General features: G+C 45.4%; 1 protein-coding gene across 1 annotated transcript; it reads left to right on the forward strand.

The window, feature by feature from the left end:
• The first annotated feature begins 2,675 nt into the window (after nt 1–2,675).
• Nucleotides 2,676–16,545, forward strand: NDUFA13 (NADH:ubiquinone oxidoreductase subunit A13). The gene is made up of 5 exons (XM_081960497.1): nt 2,676–2,834; nt 8,558–8,636; nt 10,914–10,985; nt 13,252–13,321; nt 16,329–16,545. Exons 1-5 carry the CDS (start codon nt 2,735–2,737, stop codon nt 16,446–16,448), a joined length of 441 nt encoding a protein of 146 aa, XP_081816623.1. The 5' UTR covers nt 2,676–2,734; the 3' UTR covers nt 16,449–16,545.
• Nucleotides 16,546–17,142: the final 597 nt, after the last annotated feature.

The following is a 17,142-nucleotide window of genomic DNA, read 5'->3' on the forward strand; positions in this document are numbered from 1 at the left end:
CTTGACCATGTTTGGTGTTGAGTATGGGTAGTCCTTGACTTATAACCATAATTGGGCTCAAATTTTCCAGTGCTAGGCAAGGCAGTTGTTACGTGAGTTTTGTCTTATTTTACGGTCTTTTTTGACAGTTGTTAAGCAAATCCCTAAATATCAGCAAATCTGTCTCCTTCCGCCCCCCATGGACGTTGCCTTTCAGAAGCTGGCCTAGGTGGTTACAAATGGTGATCACATGACCCTGGGACGGTACAACTGTCGTAAGTACATGCCAGATGCCAAGTGCCCAAATTTTTGATCACATGATCGCGAGGATGCTGCAGTAGTCATAAGTGAAAAATGGTTATAAGTCACTTTTTTCCATGCCATCGTAACTTTGGTCACTAAACAAATGGTGGTTAAGTCGAGAACTACCTGTACTGCATCATGAATCATTTAGCCAGATAAATTTTGGTGGGTTTTTTTTTCCTGTTTGCTGATGGCATTTGATTAAGGGTCTTTCAGTCTTGGCATAGCCACAATAAAATATACTGTATATCAATATAGTAAAATAACTTATATGGGGCATAAGTGAGATGACTGCCTAAAAGTTCCCATTTATTTTGACAAACTTAACAGATGAATAGAGCAGGAAAATCTGTGAAAGTTGTTAGCCATCACAGCTAAGCTGAACCTTCATGGACAGATAGTATATCCCTAAGTGTTGGAAATCAGGATAAAAAAAAACATGCCTATTACTTTCCAAATCACATCCTGAATTTTGGACACTAATATATTCTTAGAAGTGATGGCTTTCTATTTTTTTTTTTTTTATGAATGTCACAATGTAAAAAAAGATGTTGAGACTAGAAAGAGTGCAGAAAAGAGCAACAAAGATGATTAGAGGACCGGAGGCTAAAACATTAAAGAACAGTTGCTGGAATTAGGTATGTCTAGTCTAATGAAAAAAAGGACTAGGGGAGACGTGATAGCAGTGTTGCAATATCTCAGGGGTTGCCCCAAAGAAGAGGGAGTCAGGCTATTCTCCGAAGCACCTGAAGGCAGAACAAGAAGCAATGGGTGGAAACTAATCAAGGAGAAAAGCAACCTAGAACTGAGGAGAAATTTCCTGACAGAACAATTAATCAGTGGAACAACTTGCATCCAGGTGTTGTGGGTGTATTTAATCAAGTGAAAATAAAATCACGGAACATTTTAACTCGAAGGCAAAAGAAAGCATGAATATCATGTATTGGGGATAAGGAGGTAAGTATCTTGTGTTATTAATCTTTTGAAATAAACTTCCAAGCCTGCAAATTGTTCACTGCACAATACAAGAAAATTCATGCAAAGACAAAATGGGTCTTGTTTGGCTTTATGTGTGTTCCAGATTAAACCACATAGTTTATTAACCATGATTCAGATGTGTGGATCCGGCCATTATGTCTATTATAAACAAGTAGAACAAAACTTGTTCAATAGAAACAGGAGGCTGGCTGGGGCTGCTTTTGTGACAGCTTTCCTGGAATTTGAAACCATATATCCTGTTTCTCCTCAAAAGATTTCTTCCAGACCCAATTGTTAAATTATTAACATGGTTAAGTGAATCTGGTTTCCCATTGACTATTTGTCAGGTCGCAAAAGGGGGATCACATGACTCCAGGACACTAACCGTCATAAATGTGAGTCAGTTATCAAGCATCTGAATAAATCACTTGACCATGGGGATGCTGCAACGGACGTAAGTGAAAAATGGTCGTTAAGTCACCTCAACGCTGTTGTAACTTGAAAAATGGTCGTTAAGTCACCTCAACGCTGTTGTAACTTCAAACAGTCACTAAAGGAACTGTTGTAAGTAGAGGACTACCTGTACTAATTAGATATTAGGGGACTGGAGACTAAAACACATGAACGGTTGCAGGAACTGGGCATGGCTAGTCTAGTGAAGAGAAGGACCAGGGGAGACATGATAGCAGTCTTCCAATATTTGAGGGGCTGCCACAGAGGAAGAGGGTCAAGCTATTTTCCAAGGCACCCGAAGGCCAGACAAGGAATAATGGATGGAAACTGATCAAGGAGAGATTCAACCTAGAAATAAGGATAATTTTTCTGACAGAACAATCAACCCATGGAACAGAAGTTGCCTTCAGAAGTTGTGGGAGCTGGAGGCTTGCAAGAAGAGACTGACAGCCGTCTGTCAGAAATGGTGTAGGGTTTCCTGCTTGGGCAGGGCTGGGGTAGGATTATATGACCTACAAGGTCCCTTCCAACTCTATGCAGAGGTCTCCAACCTTGGGAACTTTAAGCCTTGTGGACTTCAACTCCCAGAATTCCCCAGCCAGCTTTGCTGGTTGCAAAGCTGGCTGGGGAATTCTGGGAGTTGAAGTCCACAAGGCTTAAAGTTGCCAAGGTAATTTATCGTCCTTCAAAAAATAGGTTGAGCAGCCCTTCGGTCCTCGGACTGTGCTTTGCAAAACCCTTCCAATGCTAGCATTCTGCATATCATAAACGTTTCCTGCAAGGAGCTGGGAGGTAGAAAGAGCAACGGTTTCCAAGCGCGCTCCGGGGCCGAGAGGGGAACCCTCCCGCGCGCTACGCGCACAAGCAGCCTCGTCGTCCGACTTTTTCCGGCCCTATCACATGACCGTCAGTCTTCGGCCTGTCGTTGCGGCGCTCGCGTGACGTCACCCACAAGAGGCGGAGCGGGCGATCGGGCTTAAGAAGCGTCGGGTCGGGAGGGTAAGAGCCGCCCGCTTCCAAGATGGCGGCGGGAGCCTGGAAGGTGAAGCAGGACATGCCGCCGCCGGGCGGTTATGGATCCATCGACTATAAGAGGCGGTTGCCCTATCGTGGGCTCCCGGGTGAGGATGGAGAGATGGGGTCTTGAAACTCGGGGTCTTGGAGCCTTCGGGAGGCGGCTGGCTCTCGGTCCGTCGCTTAAGCTAGGGATGGCTGCCTTGAATAAGCCACCATGGGCTGCGTTCCTTTGCTGGGTCCCTGCTTTTCCAACCTTCCACACGACATCCTAAACCTGTTTTTTTAATTTATTTACCGTATGGCATATACATGGACTTCTGGTAGTACAAAATCTGTAAGATGAGCCCAAATATACTTTTTTTTTTCCAGGAGGCAACTGGACTTTCTTGGCTTTTCTTTTGAAGACGTTTCGCTTCTCATCCAAGAAGCTTCTTCGGCTCTGACAGGATGGTGGGGAATGGAAGGATTTATATTCCTTGCAGACAGCTGGTCATTTGCATCCTTTTAGAGCAGTGTTTCCCAACCTCGGAACCTTGAAGATGGGTGGACTTCAAGTCCCAGAATTCTCCCACTAGCTAGGCTGGCAGGGGGATTCTGGGAGTTGAAGTCCCCCCCATCTGCAAGCTGCCAAGGTTGAGAAACACTGTCTTAGAGGGTCCTTGAAGCACTTGGAGATTTATCTGTGTCCTCGGGGTCACCTGAGTGGTGCAAATGGTTCCTGTAGTCTGCAATTTTTTCCTCTGGAAATCCATTCTTACTCCCATACCATTCAAAGGGTGTCCATTCCCAAATTGTAGAGCTAAAAGTCTGCAGAGATTCTCAGTCATCCAGCTTTATTTATTTTATTTATTTTATTTTATTTAGTTTTTCAAACATGTACGAGACATCAGGTATAAGTATAAACATGGACATGAGCACATGAAATGAGTATAAATAAATGGGGATAGGTACAGGAGGCACACTGCTGCGCTTATGCACGCCCCCTTACAGACCTCATAGGAATGGGGTGAAGTCCACTGTAGACAATTTAAGGTTGAAGCTGGGGAGGGGTTTGAGAAAATAACAACAGAGTCAGGTAGAACAGTCCAGGCGCTGACCACTCTGTTGCTGAAGTCGTATTTTCTGCAGTCAGGTTTGGAGCGACCTTGAGTTTGTATCTATTGTTTGCCCGAGTATTATTGAGGTTGAAGCTGAAATAGTCATTGACAGGTAGGACGTTGTAGCAGACAATTTTGGGTACTACGCTTAGGTCAGATTGTAGGCGGCGTAGTTCAAGGTTGTCTAAGCAACCTTTGGGACAAGCATGATCTGGATGACTGAGAATTTCTGCAGACCTGTAAGATGAGCCTTTGTCTTTCTTGCAGCTTAAGGCCTGCTGCTGTCAACCCAGCCAGTTGTGGTTTATTCAACAAGCCAGGGTTGCTTGTGTGTGGTGCAAGACATCTGAGCAGCTGGATAGTAGGCTTGTATGAAAGTTGGGAGTTCTCCACAGGTGCCCAAAGGAAATGAGGAAGGAGCGCAGTCTTTCAACTAACTTACCGTATTTTTCAGAGTATAAGACACATGGGAGTATAAGACGCAGCAAGGTTTTGAAGAGGCAGATTGGAAAAAAAATTTTTTTGCACTCTGCAGACCTCCCAAAAATGGCCCGTTTTTCACGAAAACGGCTCCCTTTTTTTTTAAGGGCATGAATAGCCTTTAGGAGACTTATAGCATGCTCCTGGGGGGTGGAGGGGGGCAAAATTGAGCAAAAAGGGGACCGTTTTTAACTCATTTCCACTCTCCCCAGCCCCCAGGAGCACTCTGAAAGCCTCCTAAAGGTTATACATGGCCATATTTGCAAAGGGGGCAGGGTTTCAGGAGGCCAAAAATGCTGTATTCAGTGTATAAGACACACCCAGATTTTCAGCCTCTTTTTTGAGGGAAAAAGGTGCGTCTTATACTCTGAAAAATACGGTAACTCATAGATTTCCCCCCCCCCCCCATTAGAGCAGCTTCTGAAGAGGGTCTCTTATTATCCTTCCCATTCAGCCGATTGTGCAGGCTGGGTTCATATACAGGTAGTCCTCGACTTACAATAGTTCATTTGGTGACAGTTCGAAGTTACAACGGCATTGAAAAAAGGGACTTTTGACCATTTTTCACACTTACGATTATTGCAGCATCCCCACAATCATGTGATCAAAATTCAGACATTTGGCAACCGACTCATATTTATGATGGTTGCAGTGACCTAGATTCATATGATCCCCTTTTGCGACCTCCTAACAAGCCAGGTTAATGAGGAAGCCAGATTCACTTAACAACTGTGAGCAAGAAAGGTCATAGAATGGGGCAGAGCAAAGCTCACTTAACAACTGTCATGCTTAGCAACAGAAACTTTGGTCTGAATTGTGGTCGCAAGTTGTGGAGTACCTGTGTATGACACTTCAAAATAAACCTTTCAAAGTAGCTGAATGTGTTAGTTGTGATTGTTTATCAGGATGCTGTGCCTCCTGCTAATCCCCAAAATTTACCTTCTGAAGATGAGCAGGAATGATAGCCTTAATATAGCTGAGAGGAAAGACCTAACCTTTGGGGGGGGGGGAGATTCTCAAAATACCCTAACTCTAACCCATTTCTACCCCACTCCAGGGGAAGGATGATACTGCAAAATCTCCATTTCCACCTGACTCCAGGGGAAGGATACTGCAAAATCTCCATTCCCTCCCCACTCCAAGGGAAGGATACTGCAAACTCTCCATTCCCACCCCACTCCAGAGGAAGAATACTGCAAAATCTCCATTCCCTCCCCACTCCAAGGGAAGAATACTGCAAAATCCCCATTCCCTCCCTACTCCAGGGGAAGGATACTGCAAAATCCCCATTCCCTCCCCACTCCAGGGGAAGGATACTGCAAAATCTCCATTCCCTCCCCACTCCAAGGGAAGGATACTGCAAAATCTCCATTCCCTCCCCACTCCAAGGGAAGGATACTGCAAAATCTCCATTCCCACCCCACTCCAGGGGAAGAATACTGCAAAATCTCCATTCCCACGCCCACTCCAGGGGAAGAATACTGCAAAATCTCCATTCCCACCCCACTCCAGGGGAGGGATACTGCAAAATCCCCATTCCCTCCCGACTCCAGGGGAAGGATACTGCAAAATCCCCATTCCCTCCTCATACCAGGGGAAGGATACTGCAAAATCCCCATTCCCTCCCCACTCCAGGGCAAGGATACTGCAAAATCCCCATTCCCTCCCCACTTCAGGGGAAGGATACTGCAAAATCTCCATTGCTACCCCATTCCAGGGGAAGGATACTGTAAAATCCTCATTCCTTCCCTCCCCACCCCACTAACCCGCTTTCCAGCTCCGTTCTGTGCAGGGCAACAAAAGAAGACCTAGCTGATCAGCTGGGACTCAAGAGGCAGCGAATAGATAGGGGCGGGGCCAATTAGTGGTGGTATTTGCCGGTTCTCCGAAGTAATTAAAATTTCCGCTACCAGTTCGCCAGAACCGGCTGAATACCACCTCTGCTGTAGCTTTTATTTGGAAATGTGCTGGCTGGGAAAAGGAAGGGCCATTTGGTGGTTACATGTGTTCATACAGATACGCGCTTTGTTCTATAGAGGTGACTGATAATAGTACAGTCGAGAAGAGGTGAAAACATATGGACCAGTTTGTTCTAGTGGCTAAAACACCAGGCCACAAACCTGTAGACACTTGAGTTCTGGTCCTACTTTAATAAGCATGGGTGACTTTGGGCCAGTCCCTCCCTCTCAGCCCAATTCACATCAAAGGGTTATTGTGGGGAAAGGAACAGGAGGAAGGAATATTAGGTATGTTCACTGCCTTCAGTTACTCATTAAAATAAAGCCAGGATAAAATAAAGCAAATACAGGCAATCCTTGACTTACAACCGTTCCTTTAGTGGCTGTTCGAAGTTACAATGGCACTGAAAAAAGTGCCTTATGACCCGTTTTTCACACTTACAACCATTGCAGCATCCCCGTGGTCACCTGATCAAAATTCGGTCGCTGCTACCTCAGCGGTCACCAACTGGTGATCCGTGAACCGCTGGTGGTCCGCAGGAAAATGATTTGCATTATTTATATTGCATTAAATCAGGGGTTCTCAAACTACGGCCCCTGGGCTGGACATTTGGAAAGAAAGCTTGTGTTGCTGCAGAGAGTCTTCCCCTTCGGGGTGTTTTTCTGCGGGTTGGAGGGGGGGCAGAAATTCTGACTTGGGGTCTACTTTGGCCTCCTGTTGCGGGGCTTTGGGCAAAGGCTGGAGGGAAGCGCTGCTGGTGGCGAAGAGCCGGAGGACTTTGTTCCAGTGGGACTGCATCATGGCCTGGAACTGGCTGACCATCTCAGCCCACTGAGCCTCCAGGCACCGGTACCTGGCACTCCTGCATGTCTTCCCTCTGCTTGGAAAAGCCTATGCTCATATTCCTCAGTGAGGTGCTTCTGCTGAGCCTCCTTCTCTGTCAGATCCGATTTGAAACTAAGCCTTTTTGTCAACTTTTTCTCGTGGTGGCTGCTTAGTTCCAACAACTGCTTCCTGTTGGGGCCCTAAGGAGCCCGGGAGGGCAGGCAAGGAGTGGATGGGAAGGGAGGGCCAAGTAGAGGCTGGCGAAGCGGCCCTTGATGTGAGTGAGGTTGCGTTGGCCACGCCCATCCAGTCCCATGACCACCGAGCCACACCCACCCAGCCGGACATTAGGCAGCTCATATTAGTGGTCCGCGGAATTTACAATTATGAATTTAGTGGTCCCTGAGATCCGAAAGGTTAGTGAGCCCTGTGCTAGCTCCTATTTATCACTGTTGCACTGTCCCAGGCTCATGTTTTTGCAACCTTCTGCTAAGCAAAGTCAACGGGGAACCCTGATTCGGTTAATAACTGTTACTAACTTAACAAGTGCGGTGATTTACTTGCACAATTGTGGCAAGGATGATCAAAAAAATTGGGCAAAACTCACTTGACAATGGTCTCGCGAAGCAACAGAAATTGGGTGCTCAATGGGGTTGGTAAGTTGAGGGCTACCTGTAAAATACCGTGTTTTTTGGAGTATAAGACGCACCTTTTTCCCTCAAAAAAAAAGGCTGAAAATCTGGGTGTGTCTTATACACTGAATACAGCATTTTTTTTGCCTCCAGAAACCCCGCCCCCTTCACCAAAATGGATGTGCATAGCCTTTAGGAGGCTTCCAGAGAGCTCCTGGGGGCTGGGGAAGGCAGAAATGAGCGAAAAATGGGCTGTTTTTTGCTAATCCCCCCCCTCCATCCGGTCCCCAGGAGCACTCTATAAGCCTCCTAAAGGCTATGCATGCCATTTTTTAAAAAGGCGGGCTTGTTTTTGCGAAAATCTGGTTGTTTTTTGCTCATTTCTCCTCCCCCCCCCCCTCCCAGGGCTCAGGGCACTCTACAAGCCTCCTAAAGGCTATTCATGCCCCTTTTTTGAAAATAATGGCCCCGTTTTTGCGAAAAACGGGCCGTTTTGGGGAGTTCTGCAAAGTGCAAAAACTTTTTTTTTTTAAATTTGCCTCTTCAAAATCTTGGTGCGTTTTATACTCCAAAAAATACGGTAGCCATGATGAAAATCCGCAAGGAGGTCATGGAACCAGCAAGCAGGAATCTCCCTGAAGTTCAGGACTAATGCAAAAAATCCCAAGGTCTCCTCGTAGCCTTTGAAAGCTTAGCTGTCGGGGTTCCAAATAGCATCCAGCAGACCTGACATTAGCCTCCCCTTGGGGATCTTTTTTGCTTCTTGTTTGACTATCACAAACAGACATTGGTGGTTGCTAATAAACCACGATGACCCCATTTTGTTATTTCTAGGTTATGGCCTGCTTGCCATTGGAATTGGGACTTTTGTTTTTGGAACTTACGTTGTTTACCGATGGAACTGGGAGAGGAGGTAAGTTTGCTGTCGTTCCCTTTGTTTAATTGGCCCGAAAAAATATGCACGACAGTCTCAGGTTGCTTTTGCTCAGTAGAGGTAGTCCTCTACTTACAACCGTTCATTTAGTGACCGTTCAAAGTTGCAACGGCACTGGATATAAAGTGACATTGACCCATTTATGATCACAGTTTTGACCCATGGTCACTTACTTCAAATGTGGATGTTTGGCAACTGGCTCATATTTATGACGGTTGCAGTGTCCCAAGGTACGGGATCCCCTTTTGTGACCTTCTGACAAGCAAAGTCAATGGGGAAGCCAGACTCACTTAGCAACCGGGTTGCTAATTTATCAACTGCAGTGATTCAACTTAACAGCGGTGGCAAGAAAGGTCATAAAATGGGGCAGAACCCACTTAACAAATGTCTGACGTAAGAACATAAATTTTGGGCTCAAGTGTGGTTGTAAGTCGAGGACTACCTTTACCTTAACCCAGGGGTGTTGAAACTTGGGAACTTTAAGACTTGTGGACTTCAACTCCCAGAATTCCCCAGCCAGCATGCTGGCTGGGGAATTCTGGGAGTTGAAGTCCACAAGTCTTAAAAGTTGCCAAGTTTCAACACCCCTGCCTTAACCCCGGCAGTGATTTGTCTGGGTATCGTTGCGTACACATGGCACTCTGCTAATTGCGATTTATTCATTAATCTATGATTAAGAAAACCTTTGTTTTGTTGTATGTGCAAAGCCGGGGAGAGTTCTGCAGAAAATTAGAGTGATATACATTTAATCAACAGATCAAGTTGTATATAGAGAATTTTGAGATACTGATGGAAACAGTTATGTGGAGAGGTTTAGTACTGCGTAAAAGTACCAGGGCCAACTTGACTGTTTTGCCATCCTCTATGGATGCTAAAGAAACGAGGTGGCTAAGGCGCTGAGCCTGTCAATCAGAAAGGTCGGCAGTTCGGCGGTTCAAATTGCTAGTGCCGCGTAATGGAGTGAGCTCCCATTACTTGTCCCAGCTTCTGCCAACCTAGCAGTTCGAAAGCATGTAAAAATGCAAGTAGAAAAATAGGGACCACCTTTGCTGGGAAGGTTAACAGTGGTCCGTGCGCCTTCGGTGTTTAGTCATGCCAGCCACATGATCACGGAGACATCTTCAGACAGTGCTGGCTCTTCGGCTTTGAAATGGAGATGAGCATCGCCCCCTAGAGTCGAAGGTCTCGAAGGACCTGGATGGTGTCCACAAGTTTTATTTCCTCTTCAGTAAAGAAGGGCAAATGAGGTCTCCTGTTTTTTTCCCCCAACCCTGGTAATTTAATATGTGTGAATGTCAATTCCCAGAGTCCCCTAGGTCAGGAGTCTCCAACCTGGGCAACTTTAAGACTTGTGGACTTCAATTCCCAGAGTTCCTCAGCCAGCAAAGCCGAACTCTGGGAGTTGAAGTCCACAAGTCTTAAAGTTGCCAAGGTTGGGGACCCCTGCCCTAGCTAACATGGGTAGACTTTCAATGAAGAATTCTTCAGCTGCCATGCTAAGAATTGAAGCCCATATATCCGTGTGCAGCAGCTGCCAAAAAAGCCAACACAGTTCTAGGCTGCATCAACAGAGGGATAGAATCAAGATCACGTCAAGTGTTAATACCACTTTATAATGCCTTGGTAAGGCCACACTTGGAATATTGCATTCAGTTCTGGTCGCCACAATGTAGAAAAGATGTGGAGACTCTAGAAAGAGTGCAGAGAAGAGCAACAAGGATGATTAGGGGACTGGAGACTAAAACATATGAAGAACGGTTGCAGGAACTGGGTATGTCTAGTTTAATGAAAAGAAGGACCAGAGGAGACATGATAGCATTGTTCCAATATCTCAGGGGTTGCCACAAAGAAGAGGGAGTCAAGCTGTTCTCCAAAGCACCTGAGGGTAGAACAAGAAGCAATGGGTGGAAACTAATCAAGGAGAGAAGCAACTTAGAACTGAGGAGAAACTTCCTGACAGAACAATTAATCAGTGGAACAGCTTGCCTCCTTGTGAATTCCCCAACACTGGAAGTCTTTAAGAAGATGTTGGATAGCCATTTGTCTGAAACGGTATAGGGTTTCCTGCCTAGGCAGGGGGTTGGACTAGAAGACCTCCGAGGTCCCTTCCAACTCTGCTATTGTATTGTGTTGTGTTGTATTGTATTGTATTATTGTAAAATTGCTGAGCTTGGGAAACTACCATGTTACAAGATCTGGAAAGCAGCTTTCTCCTTTCTGAGCACTTTTTGTTGTCACCTCCCTGCTCTTTTCTAGGCTCCTGGCCTTTGAGGACGCGGAAGCCAGGATCTCAATCATGCCTCTCTTGATGGCTGAGGATGACCGCAAGTAAGTTCAGCTCTCCAGGCCTGGGCGCTGAGAGACCCTTTACCTCCCCCTCTTCCTTTCACCTAAGCCAGTGTTCCTCAGCCTCAGCAACTTTTAAGATGTGTGGACTTCAACTCCCAGAATACCCCAGCCAGTCCTGTGGGCTGGGGATTTCTGGGAGTTGAAGTCCATCTTAAAGCCACTGAGGGTGGAAAAAACACGGATCTACCGTATTTTTCAGACTATAAGACGCACTGGAGTATAAGACACACCATGATGGTAATTTTTTTTTAAAAAAAGTGTTTGCACTCTGCAGCCCTCCAAAACCCTCTGCACACCTGTTGTTGTTGTTTTTTTTGCAAAAAAGGAAAGGGGGGGGGGCATGCAGAGGTTTTGGGAGGCTTTTAGAGTGCTCCTGGAGGGGGCAAAAACGGGCCGTTTTTTGCTCCTTTTTGCCCTCCCCAGCCCTCAGGAGCACTTTGCAAGCCTCCCAAAGCCTCTGCATGCCCCCTTTTGAATTCTTCAAATACAGGTGGTCCTTGACTTACAGCCATTCATTTAGTGCCCATTCGAAATTACAATGGCTTTGAAAAAAGTGACTTGCGAAGGGTTTTCACATGCACCACTGCACCCTCCCCAAAGGCACATGATCAAAATTTGGACGCTTGGCAACTGGCATGTATTTATGACGGTTGCACCGTCCCCAAGGTCATGTGACCACCATTTGTAACCTTCCCAGCTGCCTTCTGAAAAGCAAAGTCGGGGGGGGGGGGGGAGAGAGAGCCAGGTCCACTTAACAGCTGCAGTGATTTGGGCTGCTGCAATGAAAACGGTCATCCTAAACCTCCTCCTTCAGTGCCGTTGCAACTTCAGACAGTCACTGTCTGAATGGTTGTAAGTCAAGGACTAACTTTGTTGCAGGATTTGGTGAGGTTTTTTAAAGTCAAGTGTTTGTGCAAGGTCATATAGTGTGGGGGTCCCCAGCGGGTTAAAAATGTGGAGGCCAGAGGGACCAGGTTTCCTGACACTGTTCTGACCTAGCTAGGCTTCCCCACAAAGCACGAAGCAGATTCCTGGTCCCGACAAAACCCCTTTTATTAAACGAATGTGAATTCCTCTCATTCACATTCAACAAAGGCCTGGCAAACAGTCTTTCGAAGGTGAATTTATGGCCACAGACCTTATCTAGCTTGGGAAGCTGCCATGTAAATATTTTCCCAACGCAGTGCTGTGCAAGGAAAGACTGGGCACAGAGTCTCTGAGATTCACGGACAGATCTTCACACTCCTGAAACAAACAAACGAATTGTTTCCTGCAAAAGCCCACTCCCCTTTCGCTTTTTTTACTTACAATGGGAGGGGCCATTCACCATCCACCTGTGGCTTTACTCCCAAGTCATCCCTGATTTCTCAGCTGTTCTTTTCTTCTGGCAGCTCTGCACATGCGCACACTGGGAACAGGCTCCAGCTGTTCCTCTGCCTCACTGCTGTCTAGCTCCGAAGACAGCTGGGAACTGCCAGACGGCCTTGGCCCCATCTCTGCCTCCGACGCAGAGCCCTCGTCCGAGCCTTCCCCAGCCTCCAGGACTGGCCCATGCTCCTCCCCAACCTCCTCACTGTCCGAACTCTGCTGCCAGCTCCGCTAGCAGGCCACAACAGACACTCTGAATCGAGCCCCCTATGACTTCGTGTATGGACCAAGTTTGGCAAGGCAGAAATTCATTTGCACGAATACCCAGCATGCCTCATTCCTCCGCATTCTCTCTGCATAGACAGGTAGCCCTCAACCTACGACTGTTTGCTGCTGTAGCAGACCCTGAAAAGGGGACTTACACCCCGGTTTCAAAGTTCCAACATCTGCTCCCCCTGCCCCCCAGTCACGTGATCATATTTTGGGCTCTCAGCATCTGGCCCACACCTATGGCCATTTTTGGTGTCCCACCGTCAATATTATTGTGATTTAGGGCACTTTGGCTGGAAGAAAATCGGCGTTTGCTCGCAGCTTACAGCAAAACCCCATCCATAGTGAGCAACGGGTTATGTCATGATCAGAGGTTCACATAACGACTGTTGTGTTCTCTTAACGACCACTGCGGAAAAGTTCATAAAATTGAGTCGGGGTGATATGGTGAGCTGCTTTATAACTGTCACAACGTCATGACCGTAAATTGCCAGACTAAATTACTGGTGTGTCTACCTGTATATGAGCAAGATGATCCTAATTCTCTCTTTATCTAATTCTCTCTCTCTCTCTCTCTCCCTTCCCCTCTCTTTTTTTTTCGTTGAAGGACTCTGCGCCTCATGCGTTATAACCTGGATGAGGAAGCCAAGATCATGAAAGACGTCCCTGGCTGGCAGGTTCGAATCTTTGGCAAATTTTGTAATAAAAGGAATTTCTTTTTCTTCCCGTTGCACCCCCAGTTTTTTCTTTGCCCCCCCCCTCCATGAACCGCCCCCTCCCTTGTGAAGCTTTTCCCTACACAGCTACAATGCAAGGGCCATACATGAGTGAGTTCTTCTGGGTGGCCCTGGATAAATTGTGGGGGGGGGGGGCAGTTAGAAAAACTCCCAATGCCCTCTTTCTACCAGCTGGCCAAAGGTACATTTGCAGGCTTTTAGTAAAGCCACGCTTGAAATACTGCATCCAGTTTGAGGCTATATAGCAGGGGTGGCGAACAAGTTCGACAAAAAGAGCCAAAATTTTAAACTGTGAGAGTCAGAGAGCCACACCACGCAGTGACCTGCCAAAACAGACAAACACTCACACAAAAGCATATAATTTTAACAATAATATATTAAACACATAATATAACATGCTCAGTCAGGTGTTTTTTGTTATAAATTTTTATAAACCCATTAGAGCTGCTGTATAACTTTTAAATCCATAAATAAGTGGAATCTCTGTCCACCTAACAACCTACAAGATTACTTGATGACCACAACCAGGAATGCCACACTTGCAGTCATTAAACAAAGCAGTCACATATCTCGCTTAATGACTGCTTTGCTCAGTGACGAGATTGTGATTGTAAATCAAGTACAACCTATACATGGGTAAAGCCTGGTCCTAATATTATCTTCCTTTAACCTAATATATGTATTATAATATATATATATGAGTTTGGATTATCTTTGATATCTATTACAATTACAGGCTGTGAGAAAAACACTCGTAGAATTTTGGGAAATATACTAACCATGGAAATTCAATTAAATGTTTTCTCCTATTTAAAACTCTGCTGCTCCTGAACCCAGAGCTTCAATATGCAACCATTATTATTAATTTGAGCAATCATTAGAACCTCACCGGAATCCTGCAGCAACTGTGCTAGACTTTGAAGCATTATTTTTTTGGTTTATCTCAACAGCAGAGGGCGCTGTTGAGATAAACCTGGAAGTACGGTCGACGCGACGACCAGCTCAGAGCTGGTGGAGTGCAGGCAAGCGTCGACCGTACTTCCGGGTTTAGCGCGCGATCCGAGCCACAGTATACTAAATAATGGTAAGAGGCAAAGGGCCTCATTTATTTTGGCCGCGAGCCGCGTGTTCGCCACCCCTGCTCTAGAGTCTCCACATCTTTTCTACATCGTGGTGACCAAAACTGAATGCCGTATTCCAAGTGTGGCCTTACCAAGGCATTATAAAGTGGTATTAACCCTTCACGTGATCTTGATTCTATCCCTCTGTTTATGCAGCCTAGAACTGTGTTGGCTTTTTTGGCAGCTGCTGCACACGGCTGGCTCCTATTTAAATGGTTGTCCACTAGGACTCCAAGATCCCTTTCACAGTTACTACTATTGAGCAAGGTACCCCCTATACTGTACCTGTGCATTTCGTTCTTCTTGCCTAAATGTAGAACCTTTTTCTTTTCACCATTGAATTTCATTTTATTAGATTTACAAGCTAGTGTTCCAAAACAGGAGCGGAGACAGTGATGAAACTGTGGGTGTGGTCCTCACGTTTGCTGCAGCTTTTTTTGCCTGTATTATGATCATTTATTTGATTTTTATCCTGCCTTTATTATTATTTATAAATAACCCAAGAAGGCCAGCATACCTCCCTTCCTTCTCCCAATTTCCTCACAACCACAATGCTGTGAGGTGGGTTTGGGCTGAGACAGAGGGACTGGCACGACGTCAACCAACCATCTTTTGTGCCAGAACCAAGACTGCAACTCTCAGCCTCCTGGTGATTGCCCAAGATCACCTAAACCAGGGGTGTCCAAACTTGGGAACTTTAAGACTTGTGGACTTCAACTCCCGGGGAATTCTGGGAGTTGAAGTACACAAGTCTTAAAGTTCCCAAGTTTGGACACCCCTGACCTAAACAGTTTTCATGCCTAAGGCGGGCCTAGAACTTAACCTCTTCTGATGATTGCCTCAAAATCATCCAATACAATACAATAGCAGAGTTGGAAGGGACCTTGGAGGTCTTCTAGTCCAACCCCCTGCCTAGGCAGGAAACCTTATACCGTTTCAGACAAATGGCTATCCAGCATCTTCTTAAAGACTTCCAGTGTTGGGGCATTCACAACTTCTGGAGGCAAATCTAAGGCAGGACTAGAATTCACCATCTCCTATTCCTAAGCTAGCACCTTAACCATCGGACCAGGGGTTAGCAACCCACAGCTCTGGAGCCCCATGTCACTCTTTCATCCCTCTCCTGTGGCTCCCTGTGGCTCAAAATATGCATCACAACCGCCAATGAGCAACACCCGCTGGCAGGTGATTTATTTATTTTTTTATATAGTTTTTATTTTATTTTTTTAAACATTAAAAAAAAAAAATTCTCATCCATTACGTACAGCATGTTGTTTGGTTACAAGCTTTGTGCATCCATATTTTCAATTAGCCATACAGCCAGAAATTTTTCATCTAATACGAATAGGTACCTTCCTTTCATTTTGCATCATATGTTCAATTACAATTTAAAATTTCTTTCCTTTCAGCAAGCCTAATTCCCTTGCATTCTTAATTATCTATTTAATAACAATATACCTTTATGTAATCACTTATCTCATTCTAATTATTTTTACAGTGTAAAAAAAAAAATTCCCCAACTATTTATGTTTATACATCACTACTTTCAATTATGCATAGTCCCATTGATCATCCGTCAAGTATGTTTAGGTTCATTGCTGTCTTAAAATATCGTTCCTTCATTTTCAAATAAAGCATTCTAAATGCTCGCTTCATAAATATACCAATCCTTCATTACTTCGTTCTGTGGCTCCGGGTGTTTTCTTTTTTGTGGGAAAGAGGTCCAAATGGCTCTTTGAATGTTTAAGGTTGCCAACCCCTTCACTGAACCAAACTAGCTTTCCTCCATGAATATTCTCTGACCTGTCCCCTCTCTGTTCTCCCAGGTTGGGCAGTCTGTCTACCATACCACGCGCTGGGTGTCCCCCAGATCTGATGAGCTGTACTTCCTTCAGCCACCAGAAGTTCAGCGAGATATCTTCTTCGGTTACACCTGGAGCACATAAGCAGACATGGGTTGCGGAAGGAACCACGTCTCTCGCTTTCCCAGAACAGAACTTTATTATTTCTTAATAAACGAATGCTCTCTGGAGCATAAGTCCATTGCCAACTGCCATTGTGTCTTTTCTGCCTTCTCGTCTTCCATTTTGCCTCTTATTTCATTGCCATAAACAATTAGCAAAAGGAACCACGCGAGAAACTGGCAACCGTCAACGTGCCTCACAAAAACAACGAAAACCTTCTTTCATCCCAACAACCACGTCCAAATAAGTTCTGTGAAAAATTGGCAGACGAATAAGAGACAAATTTATTTAAAACAATGCATCATGGCTGTTTAATGGGGAAATCGCCAAACCAGCTTGTCCTCCCCACTTTTATGATTCTTGATTAGATTGCATTTCAACCAAATTTGAACTCTGCACATGCTCTGAGGAACCGTGTAATTTGTGGGTTGCAACATACCGCTGGCACCTTCTAAGGTAGATCAGTAGATTTTTTTAATTTTTTAAAATTATTTCTTTAATATATGTGTGTGTGTGTGTGTGTGTGTATACATACATACCTGTTCTGAACCGCCTCCGTCCGGTAATGAACGCCGACACAGGCTTAGCTGTTTGCCATACTTTATTGACAGTACTATAATCTTGTTGGCTGAAAGCCCAAACACAACTCACAGACAAGATGTTGGCAGCAACCCAG

This window comes from Natrix helvetica, assembly GCF_964273705.1.
Source record: "Natrix helvetica genome assembly, chromosome: 1".
NCBI classification, from domain to species: domain Eukaryota; kingdom Metazoa; phylum Chordata; class Lepidosauria; order Squamata; family Natricidae; genus Natrix; species Natrix helvetica.

Excerpts from the sequence above, each read along its gene's own strand:
- NDUFA13 (XM_081960497.1), top strand. The coding sequence starts at position 2,735 with ATGGCGGCGGGAGCCTGGAAGGTGAAGCAGGACATGCCGCCGCCGGGC. Across the intron at positions 2,835-8,557 it reads GCCCTATCGTGGGCTCCCGG|GTTATGGCCTGCTTGCCATT; the intron begins GTGAGGATGGAG and ends TGTTATTTCTAG. Across the intron at positions 8,637-10,913 it reads CGATGGAACTGGGAGAGGAG|GCTCCTGGCCTTTGAGGACG; the intron begins GTAAGTTTGCTG and ends GCTCTTTTCTAG.